Raw genomic sequence first — 13,734 nt, forward strand, 5'->3', positions numbered from 1 at the left:
GAGAGTAAAAGGGTGTTAGAGACAAGGAGTGTGAGTGTGTTTGAAACAGGAAAAGAGTGTATGACAGACTGTGTGAAGAGTGTGAGAAAGAGTGTGTGAGAGCATGTGAGTCAGGGACAATGACAGAGTGCGAGTCAGAAATGATGAAAGAGTGAGAATCAGAGACAGCAAGAGAGTGTGAGAATTAGAGACAGCGAGAGTGTCTGAGAATTAGAGACAGCGAGAGAGTGTGAGAATCAGAGACAGCGAGAGAGTGTGAGAATCAGAGACAGCGAGAGAGTGTGAGAATCCGATACAGCAAGAGTGTGAGAGTCAGAGACAGCAAGAGTGTGAGAATCAGAGACAGCGGGAGAGTGTGAGAATCAGAGACAGCAAGAGTGTGAGAATCAGAGACAGCAAGAGCGTGAGAATCAGAGACAGCAAGAGTGTGAGAATCAGAGACAGTGAGAGAGTGTGAGAATCAGAGACAGCAAGAGTGTGAGAATCAGAGACAGTGAGAGTGTGAGAATCAGAGACAGTGAGAGAGAGTGAGAATCAGAGACAGCGGGAGAGTGTGAGAATCAGACAGCGAGAGTGTGAGGATCAGAGTTAGTGAGAGTGTGAGAATCAGAGACAGTGAGAGTGTGAGAATCAGAGACAGCGAGAGTGTGAGAATCAGAGACAGCGAGAGTGTGAGAATCAGAGACAGCGAGAGCGTGAGAATCAGAGACAGCGAGAGTGTGAGAATCAGAGACAGCGAGAGTGTGAGAATCAGAGACAGCGAGAGTGTGAGAATCAGAGACAGCGAGAGTGTGAGAATCAGAGACAGCGAGAGTGTGAGAATCAGAGACAGTGAGAGTGTGAGAATCAGAGACAGCAAGAGAGTGTGAGAATCAGACAGTGAGAGTGTGAGAATCAGAGACAGCGGGAGAGTGTGAGAATCAGAGACAGCGAGAGAGAGTGAGAATTAAAGACAGTGAGAGTATGAGAATCAGAGACAGCGAGTGTGAAAATCAGACAGCGAGAGAGTGTGAAAATCAGAGACAGCGAGAGAGAGTGAGAATTAAAGACAGTGAGAGTGTGAGAATCAGAGACAGCGAGTGTGAGAATCAGAGACAGCGAGTGTGAGAATCAGAGACAGCAAGAGTGTGAGAATCAGAGACAGTGAGAGTGTGAGAATCAGAGACAGCGAGAGAGAGTGAGAATTAAAAACAGCGAGAGAGTGTGAGAATTAGAGACAGCGGGAGAGAGTGAGAATTAAAAACAGCGAGAGTGAGAATTAGAGACAGCGAGAAAGAATGGGAATCAGAGACAGCGAGAGAGTGAGAGAGTCAGAGACAGCAACAGGGTTTTTGAGAGTCAGAGAGTGAGAGAAAATGTGTGCGTGTGCAACAGAGCACCCAAGGGTGGGAGTGCACGAGGGAAGGATTGTGTGCGGGGGGGGTGGCGGGGTGGGGGTGGAAGGAATGCGTGGAGGGGTTGTGCAGGAAGGGGTGTGTGGGGGAGGAAGGGGAGCATGGGGGGAAGGAGCATGCGAGGGGAAGCGTGTTGGGGAGGGAGGCTGCCTGAGGGAGTGGGCGCAGGGGCAAGGAGGGTGCTGGGAGGGTGGGCGTGGGGGCAAGGTGGGGGAGGGGGCAGGGTGGGTGCCTGAGGTAGAGAGGGGACTGGGGGGAGAGAGAGGTCAGCAGATTGTTAGAGTCCGTGCTTGAATAAGTGAGAGAGTCTGAGAAAGTGAGAGAGTTTGACAGCAAAATAATGTGTGTGTGTTTGTGTACACGTGTGAGAGACAGAGAGAAAGAGACTGAGACTGCAGGAGGGAAAGAGAGAGAGGAATGAGAATCTGACAAATTGTGACAGGTGGGCTGTGCTGGGTCAGAGCTGGAAGTATTTCACTGGCAGCATACCACACCCCCCACCCTCTACCCACATCATATTATTCAGCTCAGCAGATCAGTAAGTGCTGCTCTGCTTCCTGTTAGTTTGGAGAGGGAAGGAAAAGGAAGGAAGAGCAGAGACAGGAAGGACAGAAGGAGAGAAACAAGAAGGTGGAGAAACTGTGTGAGAAATAAAGACAGATAACAGTTGAGAGACAGAGCAGGTGGGGGAGAGGACATAATGTGAGCAGGGGCAGGTGGAGCGAAACTCACTCAGAGTTCCAGATGTTGCACCAGGAAATATTCTGATAAATATTTTTCTTTCTGTGTGTCACGATATTGTAGTGTAGAGTCGCAGCTGCTCCCTGTGGAATCAGTTTTACTCAGGGGATAGTTGGGCTCAGATGCTAATGCTCACTCCTAACTCCCTAATGCCGGTATCTGCTCAGTGAGGATTATTCCAGTCAGGATTATCTGTTTCTGCTCTGAGCTCTATATTAACATGATCAAATTATCTCACAGGCAAATATCATGGGACACACAGACTCCTGAAGGGAAAGATCATTTGCTATACATTCCTTCCTGTCCAGTTATTTACAACCTGGTGAGTGAGGCACAAGGAGAAAAAAGGGAAAATCTCTGTAACCCTAATTCATTCAGTGATGTTACAAATATACTTGCCCTGGAAGTGTTTGATGGGGTCAGTGTAGAGAGATCTTTACTCTATATCTAACCTCGTGCTGTACCTGTCCTGGGAGTGTTTGATGGGGACAGTGTAGAGGGAGCTTTACTCTGTATCTAACCCCGTGCTGTACCTGTCCTGGGAGTGTTTGATGGGGACAGTGTAGAGGGAGCTTTACTCTGTATCTAACCCCGTGCTGTACCTGTCCTGGGAGTGTTTGACAGGGACAGTGTAGAGGGAGCTTTACTCTGTATCTAACACCGTGCTGTACCTGCCCTGGGTGTGTTTGATGGGGACAGATTAGAGGGAGATTTATTCCGTATCTAATGCAGAGTCCCACTGTTCTGCATCACCTGTGTCAGGATTCCAGTGGATTGTGATTGCAATCTATTCTGTTCATTCTCTAAGGTAAAAGATCAGATTATTTTTGGGTCCTGTCCTACATAGCTGACTGCAGTAAGATGAATTATTGTGGGACTGAGGATTGTTGCAGCAGCTGGTTCACGTGAATGAGTCTCTGACCCATTAAATCTCCAGCTTCAGCTTCAGCTTCTGTCCACTTGTTTCATCATTTCAAAGACACAGGAACAGGAGCAGCCTGAGACTAACCTGGTAATAGTAATCCATGCCAGTCCCCTGGATCCCAGCACCTGACCAGCAGTCATCCTGCCTGCTCCCTGTGTGGGTTTTGTCACTGTCACTTGGTCACTCTTGCTCTGAGATCTCACTTGGCCACTCTCAGTTGGTCAGTCCTTCTCCTCATCACTCTCCCTCTGGCCCCTTTTCTTCTCTCAGCCCCTCTCCCTATCAGCTCCTTTCTCAGTCACTGTCCCATTCTCTCTTAGACAGTCGGTCAGTCACTCTCTTGGTCAGTCATTCTTCCTCAATCAGTCACTCATGGTCCTGCCCCTCCTCAGTGTTCCAGCCACTGTTCCCTCTAATTGAGAATCGGATACTGGTTGGGATCAGAACACAAACATAAGCCCCTGATGCTGAAACCGAGTTGTGATTTGGCTCGAAATCACCAACTGCTGCAGCAGGTTTGAGTTTGACCAGGAGGACATTAACTCTGTGTGACTGAGAGCACAGGATCCCAGGCTTTGCAACACAAAGCTTTACTCTGTATCTAACCCTGTGGTGTACCTGTCTTGGGAGTGTTGGATGGGGACAGTGTAGAGGGAGCTTTATTCTGTATCTAACCCTGTGCTGTACCTGCCCTGGGAGTGTTTGATGGGAACAGTGTAGAGGGAGCTTTACTCTGTATCTAACCCCGTGCTGTACCTGTCCAGGGAGTGTTTGATGGGGACAGTGTAGAGGGAGCTTTACTCTGTAACTAACCCCGTACTGTACCGGTCCTGGGAGTGTTTGATGGGGACGATGTACAGAGAGCTTTACTCTGTATCTAACTGAGGACTCCCAGAACAGGTACAGCATCACGTAGATACAGAGTGAAGAGCCAGTTTTTACCCAGCTATCTTAACTCACCCATTAGTGTGCTCACAGGTAATATGAGATAGAAAAGAATCATGACATACACCGGGATTGGGATGTACACTCATCATGTGAGAGATGTTCACACACTGGGAGTGGGATTTACACGCACCATCTGAGAGATGTACACGCACCATCTGAGAGATGTACATGCACCATCTGAGAGATGTACACGCACCATCTGAGAGATGTACACGCACCATGTGAAGAGATGTACACGCACCATGTGAGAGATGTACACACATCATGTGAGAGATGTACACACACCATGTGAGAGATGTACACACACCATGTGAGAGATGTACACACACCATGTGAGAGATGTACACACACCATGTGAGAGATGTACACACACTATCTGAGAGATGTACACGCACCATCTGAGAGATGTACACGCACCATGTGAAGAGATGTACACACATCATGTGAGAGATGTACACACACCATGTGAGAGATGTACACACACCATGTGAGAGATGTACACACACCATGTGAGAGATGTACACACACTATCTGAGAGATGTACACACACCATGTGAGAGATGTACACACACCATGTGAAAGATGTACACACACCATGTGAGAGATGTACACACACCATGTGAGAGATGTACACACACCATGTGAGAGATGTACACACACCATGTGAGAGATGTACACACACCATGTGAGAGATGTACACACACCATCTGAGAGATGTACACACACTATCTGAGAGATGTACACACACCATCTGAGAGATGTACACACACCATCTGAGAGATGTACATACACCATCTGAGAGATGTACACACATTGGGAGCAGGATTCACGCACGCCGGGAGCAGGATTCATGCAGGGCGGGAGCAGGATTCACACACAGTTGGACCGGGATGTACACACACTGGGAACGGGATTTACACATGCCGGGAGTGGATGTACTCACAGTGCGTGTGGGATTTACAGTGTGGGGAACTCTTTAGACGATGGGCATAGTGGAACTTCTTTACCTGAGGGGCTGAAATATCGAGTGCTGGATTCGTTAGTTCGGTTTTATCCTGGGATTTCTCTCTTGTTAATCGTGCAGCTTCCTTAATCTCTTGGAACCTTTCTGCAAACTTTAACAGAACAGAAACATCAGATTCATTTCACTCCTGGATGCCTGGCTCTAATTTTAAGATTCTGCTGATTCTTCTGGATTCCTACCAGCAACAGCATTTTAAAAAATTATCATTAGTTTTGAGACACTTGGGATGTCCTGAGGACATGAAAGGGGTGTTTAAAAGGCAGATCTTCCTTAACTTTCAGACTTGTACAATCTGCTAACTCATTCTGTTCAAATCCTTGAAGCTGTGGAATTCTTGTTGCCTCCAATAATCTCCAATGTGTTGCAACTGTTACATCCCATCTCTCTCATCGTAGCTATCTCCTCACTCGTCTCCCAAGCTCTCCCTCTGCAGCCCACATCCTGCTTTGCTCATACCCCTGTTCACCTGTCCTTATTTCACACCAACTCACCAGCGCACTGTCCTTGCCCACAGCTTCCTGATCTCTGTAACCTCGGTATGCCTTGCATCCTGCACCCATTCAATGCTCAACTATCACCAGTCTCCTCCTCCTCCTCTTTGCTGCATCAACCTTCAGATATCTTGCTCCCTCCAGCCTGAAACTCCCTCACTAAACCTTAAAACTTGTTCCAAAAGGGAGAGTTATCAGTCTCCTGCCCTGGTGACCCTCTGACTCCCAGTCCTCAGTCTGTGATGTTTTGTTCTGTTAATTTACTGTCTGATCATAAATTGCTACTGTTGCCCCTCTCTGGGGGGCATCCCACTCGGGGTCCTGGTTCTTTACTCCAGTTTCTTGGTTACAATAACCACAGTAGTATAACTGGGGTCTGCCAGGTACCTGTGTAAGCTGCTGCTCTGAGTTGAAGCCCAGACCATAAACGGTGTTGGCACGGCTATCAGCCCACTGGCCAAATTTCTGCGAGGTTTTGGTGAATGACATGTTGGGGGTGATGGTGCTGTTGATAATCGCCTGAAATCAAAAGAATTCATTAAATCAGAATCATAGCAAATCAATTGCAAATTAATTCCAAACTTCCTGCCAGGACTCAGACTGGAGTGGGGGTTGTGATAGTGGAGTGGGCACAGGGTGATTGTGGTGTGGATCCGGTATGATCACAGTGCGGATGTGGAATAATCATGATGCAGATGCAGTGTGGACGTGGAGTGATCGCGGCGTGGATGTGGAGTGATCAGGGTGTGGTGTGGAGTGATTGGGATCTGGACGTGGAGTGATCGGGGTGTGGATGTGGAGTGATCAGGGTGTGGATGTGGAGTGATCGGGGTGTGGATGCGGAGTGATCGGGGTGTGGTGTGGAGTGATCAGGATCTGGACGTGGAGTGATTGGGGTGTGGATGTGGAGTGATCGGGATCTGGACGTGGAGTGATCGGGGTGTGGAGGTGGAGTGATCGGGGTGTGGATGTGGAGTGATCGGGGTGTGGATGTGGAGTGATCAGGGTGTGGATGTGGAGTGATCGGGGTTTCTATGTAGAGTGTTCGGGGCATGGATGTGGAGTGATCGGGGCGTGGATGTGGAGTGATTGGGGTGTGGATGTGGAGTGTTCGGGGCATGGATGTGGAGTGATTGGGGCGTGGATGTGGAGTGATCGGGGCGTGGATGTGGAGTGATCGGGGCGTGGAGGTAGAGTGACCGGGGTGTGGTGTGGAGTGACCGGGGTGTGGTGTGGAGTGATCGGGGTGTGGATGTGGAGTGATCGGAGTGTGGATGTGGAGTGATCGAGGTGTGGATGTGGAGTGATCGGGGTGTGGTGTGGAGTGATCGGGGTGTGGATGTGGAATGATCGGGGTGTGGATGTGGAATGATTGGGGTGTGGATGTGGAGTGATCGGGGTGTGGATGTGGAATGATTGGGGTGTGGATGTGGAATGATCGGGGTGTGGATGTGGAATGATTAGGGTGTGGATGTGGAGTGATCGGGGTGTGGATGTGGAATGATTAGGGTGTGGATGTGGAGTGATCGGGGTGTGGATGTGGAGTATTTGTGGTGTGGATGTGAAGTGATTGCGGTGCGGATGCGGTGTGATCATGGAGCAATCGTGGTGCAGAAGACAAGTGATTGTGGTGTGGACACAAAGCTTCAGGAGAGTTTATTGCCCCTATCTGGGGTGCCTCAGTTCCCGATACCTTGGTTCCGCCAACGCTAATGATCCGGTAAACATTGCGCGTGCTGTCGTAGTAGAAGGAGACGGTAACGGCATGCTTGCTCGCTGGGATCCAGTTTCGTTTGGTTGCCGGATCAATCTGGAAAACGTGGGCCCGAGCACTGAAAATTGGCTGTTCCCTACACCAAGAAACCAAGAATCAAACACTGAGCAGAAAACCGGCAGGCCCCACAGCAAGTTACACTCACCAAAACCAATCCAACCCCAAACATCAATGTTCCTCAAGCTGAGGACAATCTTAGACGCTGACAACCGACACTCACTGGGGTACGGGTTCCACACACACTGACTCTCACTGGGGTATGGGTTCCACACACACTGACTCTCACTGGAGTATGGGTTCCACACACATTGACTCTCACTGGGGTACAGGTTCCACACACATTGACTCTCACTGGGGTACAGGTTCCACACACACTGATTCTCACTGGGGTACAGGTTCCACACACACTGACTCTCACTGGGGTACAGGTTCCACACACACTGACTCTCACTGGGGTACAGGTTCCACACACACTGACTCTCACTGGGGTACGGGTTCCACACACACTGATTCTCACTGGGGTACAGGTTCCACACACACTGACTCTCACTGGGGTACAGGTTGCACAAACACTGACTTTCACTGGGGTACGGGTTCCACACACACTGACTCTCACTGGGGTACAGGTTGCACAAACACTGACTTTCACTGGGGTACAGGTTCCACACACACTGACTCTCACTGGGGTACAGGTTGCACAAACACTGACTTTCACTGGGGTACAGGTTCCACACACACTGACTCTCACTGGGGTACAGGTTGCACAAACACTGACTTTCACTGGGGTACGGGTTCCACACACACTGACTCTCACTGGGGTATGGGCTCCATACACATTGACTCTCACTGGGGTATGGTTCCACACACACTAACTCTCACTAGGGTAATTGCTGCATACACATAGACTCTCACTGGGGTACGGGTTCCACACACGCTGACTCTCACTGGGGTATGGGTTCCACACACACTGACTCTCACTGGGGTATGGGTTCCACACACACTGACTCTCACTGGGGTATGGGTTCCACACACACTGACTCTCACTGGGGTATGGGTTCCACACACACTGACTCTCACTGGGGTAATTGCTCCATACACATAGACTCTCACTGGGGTAGGGGTTCCACACACAATGACTCTCACTGGGGTACGGGTTCCACACACAATGACTCTCACTGGGTTACGGGTTCCACACACAATGACTCTCACTGGGGTATGGATTCCACACATACTGACTCTCACTGGGGTTTGGGTTCCACACATACTGACTCTCACTGGGGTAGGGGTTCCACACACACTGACTCTCACTGGGGTACGGGTTCCACACACACTGACTCTCACTGTGCTACGGGTTCCACACACACTGACTCTCACTGGGGTACGGGTCCCACACACAATGACTCTCACTGGGGTACAGGTTCCACACACACTGACTCTCACTGGGGTATGGGTTCCACACATACTGACTCTCACTGGGGTTTGGGTTCCACACATACTGACTCTCACTGGGGTTTGGGTTCCACACATACTGACTCTCACTGGGGTAGGGGTTCCACACATACTGACTCTCACTGGGGTAGGGGTTCCACACACACTGACTCTCACTGTGCTACGGGTTCCACACACACTGACTCTCACTGGGGTACGGGTCCCACACACATTGACTCTCATTGGGGTACTCTTCTGAACCCTCTACAAAGCCTTCACATCCTTTGGGTGCCCAGAATTGGAAACCATAGTCATAGTGGACTCATACTGGTTTATATAGGTTCAGCCAAACCTTTTGGCTTTTGTACTCTGTTCCTCTATTTATAAATGCCATCAAAAGCTCAGGTTTCAGTATCATACACTTTATAATCACAGCTTTGTCAGACAATTACACACAACTTGGTCATTCATATTATGCAACCAGCTCCTCTGCTTCGAACCCAGCCTTATGCAATAATCAGACAGCAACATCTAACAGACTTGAACCTCACAAGCAATAGTAATCCCATTGTACAAATGAAAATACCTTGAACTCACAGTGTCATGGTCACTGTGCACGACTCCTGGTTTCATCCAAGTTTAAAAATGGCGAAACCTTTCAGTAAATTAATGTCAACCAATTCCTCTGCAATAATGTGCTATTTCTATCCACACAAGTGGACTTTCTTAAAAGAAAAATTACACTTTGCATTGAGTGATAAATATTTTCTCATTTTAAATTGAAACTAACCCACACTTAAAAATGCCCAGCACGTAGTGTATAATAGGACAGCAAAGTACAGCAGATGCTGGAAATCTGAAATATAAATAGAAAATGCTGGAAATACTCAGCAGGCCAGGCAGCATCTGTGGAGAGAAAAACAGAGCTAATGCTTCAGGGAAATGATGTGCACTCATCCTGACGAAGGGTCACTGACCTTTTTCTCTCTGCACAGATGCCGTTAGACATGCTGAGTATTTCCAGCACTTCCTGTTTCTATTGGAACAAAAATAACCCCTTTCACCGGCTCTCCAAAATACAATCAGACTCTCAGCCTTTCATTCCCCTTCAGCAAGATACCCAGCAGCAGCTGCCTAGGATCTGGTCTGGCACAACTTTAAACAGGAATTTCATAAAGAAAGTTAAAGTATGAAGAAAACATGAACAAGTTGCTGAGCAAAAAAAAAATCAATGTCCGAGCAATAAATTGATAATTTAATAAAATTAGTAATTAATGAAAATGACCATTAAAAAGTACTAAGCAGCAGAGCTAACTAATAAAACCTTGTTTGCCTTTTCACTTAAGAAGCAGAGCTAGAGAGAGTCGGACTAGGCCTCATGTCCTGATCACCAGGCAAGGGAGAGGGGACTGGGTGAGCTAAGTAGTTGGTAAAAACAAAAAACTGTGGATGCTGGAAATCCAAAACAAAAACAGAAATACCTGGAAAAACGCAGCAGGTCTGGCAGCATCTGCGGAGAAGAACAAAGTTGATGTTTCAAGTCCTCATGACCCTTCAACAGAACTAAGTAAAAATAGGAGAGGGGTGAAATATAAGCTGGTTTAAGCCAGCTGACTTAAGCTGATAAACTAGCTTAAACCAGCTTATATTTCACCCCTCTCCTATTTTTACTTAGTTCTGTTGAAGGGTCATGAGGACTCGAAACGTCAACTTTGTTCTTCTCCACCGATGCTGCCAGACCTGCTGAGTTTTTCCAGGTATTTCTGTTTTTGCCAAGTAGTTGGGTCTAGCTAACACCAGCCTCTGGTGGCACACACTCTGAGCTGGCCTTGGAGGAATTCATACAAAAGTGGAAGTCAAAAGCGGATTGCCTTTCCCTCCTCCCCTGGAAATAATTGCGAGTCCAGACCATTTCCAGGTCCTGATTCCACTCAAGGCACTGGCGGCTTGGAAACTATTCTACCTCAACTGCAACACTGAATAACAAGCTTCAAGAAGAATGTGGCTGATTGTTCTATCCTCTCCTGTGATTTGTACAGTAAGTCTTTTTTGTTTCCCAGTCTCAAGACATTTCCTTTCTTACTAAAGACTTAAAGAAAAAGCATACAGTTGCACAAAGATAGGTGGCAGGTCAGAAGATTGGACAGAACATAAAAAACAGCAAAGAATGACTAAAAGATTAATAAGGAGAAAAAATTAAAGTTTGAGAGAAAGCTAGCTGGAAATATTAAGATAGATAGTAAGTGTTTCCATAGATATTTTAAAAAGAAACGAGTTAAAGCGAACGTTTGTTCTATAGAAAGTGAGTCTGGGAATTGATAATGGAAAATAAGTAGATGGTAGGTGAATTGAACGGGTATTTTGCTTGGGTCTTCACTATAGAGAATACAAGTAAATACCAGAAATAGCTGTAAATCAGGAAAAAGAAGGGAGCTCGGAGCTCGGGGAAACTACAATCACCAGGGAAGTGGTACTGAGCAAATTGCTGGATCTGTGGGCTGACAAATCGCCGAGTCCTGATGGACTTCATGCGGACGTGTTAATAGAAGTGGCTGGTGAGACAATTTATGCGTTGGTTTTATGTTTCCAAAATTCCCTAAATTTGGGGAAGGTTCCATTCAATTGGAAAATAGCAAATGTAATTCCTTTATTCAAAAAGGGAGAGAGACAGAAAGCAGGAAACTACAGGCCAGTTAGCCTAATGTCTGTCACAGGGGAAATGTTAGAAGCTATTATTAGAGAAGCTATAGCAGGGCACTTGGAAAAATCCAGGGTAATCAGGCAGAGTCAACATGGTTTTGTGAAAGGGAAATCACGTTTAACTAATTTATTGCAGTTCTCTGAAGGAGTCACATGTGCTGTGGATAAAGGGGAACCGGTGGATGTTCTGTACTTAAGATTTCCAGAAGGCATTTGATAAAGTGCCACATCAAAGTTATTGCAGAAAATAAAAGCTCATGGTGTAGGGGGTAACATATTGGCATAGATAGAAGGTTGGCTAGCTAACAGGAAATGGCAAAATGGGGGCAGGCTGTGGAATAGTGGTATTGTCACTAGACAAGTAATCCAGAGGCCCAGGGAGCTCAGGTTCGAATCCCACCATGGCAGATGGTGGAATTTGAATCCAATAAAAATCTAGAATTAAAAGTCTGATGATGACCATAAAACCATTGTTGATTGTCATAAAAAACCTGGTCTGACCAACTTGTGCCTCAAGACATGTGACTCCAGATCCACGGCAATGTGACTGGCTCTTAACTTCTTTCTGAAATGGCCTAACAAGCCACTCAGTTGTATCAAACCACTAAAAAGTCTAAAAGGAATGAAACAGGATGGGCCACCTGGCATTGACCTAGGCATCGGAAACAATAATGGCAAATTCAGCCCTGTCGACCCTACAAAATCCTCCTTACTGACAGAAACAGCCTGACATAGTCATACTCATAATCATACCTTACAGATAATGTCCCAGACTCCACCGTCACCATCCCTGGGTTTGTCCTGTCCCATTGGCAGGACAGGTCCAGCAGAGGTGGTGGCACAGCGGTATACAGTTGGGAGGGAGTTGCCCTGGGAGTCCTCAACATCGATTCCAGACCCCATGAAGTTTCATGCATCATAGAAACACAGAAAATAGGAGTCGGTCATTCGGCCCTTCAAGCCTGCTCCGCCACTCATTATGATCATGGATGATCCTCTATCTCAAGTCATAGTCCCTCGTTCTCCCCATACCGCTTGATGCCTTTACAATCCAGAAATCTATTTCCTTTGTAAATATATTCAGTGACTTGGCCTCCACAGCCTTCTGTAGTACAGAATTCAACAGGTTCACCATCCTCTGAGTGAAGAAGTTTCTCACCTCAGTCCTAAATGTTCTACCCCAAATCCTGAGACTGTGAACCCTTGTTCTAGACCCTCCAACCAGAGGAAACATCACCCTGCATCCTGTCTGTCCAACACTGCCAGAATTTTATGTTTCAGTGAGACCCATTCTTCTAAGCTTCAGTGAATACAGGCCTAGTTGGCTCAACCTCTGCTTATACAACAGTCCTGCTATCCCAGGAATCAGTCTGGTAAACTTCGCTGCACTCCCTCTATGGCAAGTTTATCCTTCCTTAGGTAAGGAGACCAAAACTCCAGGTGTTGTCTCACCAAGGCCCTGTACAGCTGCAGTAAGATATCCTTGCTCCTGTACTCAAGTCCTTTTGCAATGAATACCATTTGCCTTCTTAATTGCTTGCTGCAACTGCATGCTTGCTTTCAGTGATTGGTGTACGTGGACACCCAGGTCCCTTTGTACATCAACATTTCCCAATCTATCATCATTTAAATAATACTCTGCCATTCTGTTTTTCCTACCAAAATGGACAACGTCATACTTAACGTTATACTGCACCTACCATACAGTCATAGAGTCTTAGAGGTCTACAGCACAGAAAAAGGCCCTTCAGCCCATCGAGTCTGTGCTTCTCAAACATGTAGCTAACTATTCTAATCCCATTTTCCAGCACTAGGCCCATAGCCTTGTACGCCATGGCATCACAAGTGCACATCCAAATACTTCTTAAATGTTACGAGGGTTTCTGCCTCTACCACCTTTTCAGGCAGTGAGTTCCACATTCCCACCACCCTCTTGGTGAAAAAATTCTTCCTCACATCCCCTTTAAACCTCCTGCCCCTTACCTTAAATCAATAACCCCTGGTTATTGATCCCTCCACCAAGGGGAAAAGTTCCTTCCTGTCTACCTTATCTAGGCACCTCATAATTTTATACACCTCAATCATGTCCCCCCTCAATCTCCTCTACTCCAGGGAAAATTACCCCAGTCTATCCAATCTCCCCTCATAACTAAAACTCACCAGCCCAGGCAACATCCTGGTAAATCTCCTCTGCACTCTCTCTATCACATCCTTCCTATAATGCGGATTCCAGAACTGCACGCAATACTCTAGCTGTGGCCTAACCAGCATTTTATACAGTTCCAGCATAACCTCCCTGCTCTTATATT

General features: G+C 47.2%; 1 protein-coding gene across 1 annotated transcript in view; it reads right to left on the bottom strand.

The window, feature by feature from the left end:
- Positions 1–13,734, bottom strand: part of LOC121287159 (homer protein homolog 3-like) — a 46,225-nt gene that overhangs the window by 11,895 nt on the left and 20,596 nt on the right. Inside the window, exons 2-4 of the mRNA XM_041204758.1 lie at positions 7,217–7,373; positions 5,911–6,042; positions 5,016–5,123 (exon numbers count right to left, since the gene is read on the bottom strand). Coding sequence (XP_041060692.1) covers positions 5,016–5,123; positions 5,911–6,042; positions 7,217–7,373 — 397 coding nt within the window. The remainder of the gene's footprint in view (positions 1–5,015; positions 5,124–5,910; positions 6,043–7,216; positions 7,374–13,734) is intronic.

Source organism: Carcharodon carcharias, chromosome 14 (genome assembly GCF_017639515.1).
Source record: "Carcharodon carcharias isolate sCarCar2 chromosome 14, sCarCar2.pri, whole genome shotgun sequence".
In the NCBI taxonomy this organism is placed as follows: Eukaryota; Metazoa; Chordata; class Chondrichthyes; order Lamniformes; family Lamnidae; genus Carcharodon; species Carcharodon carcharias.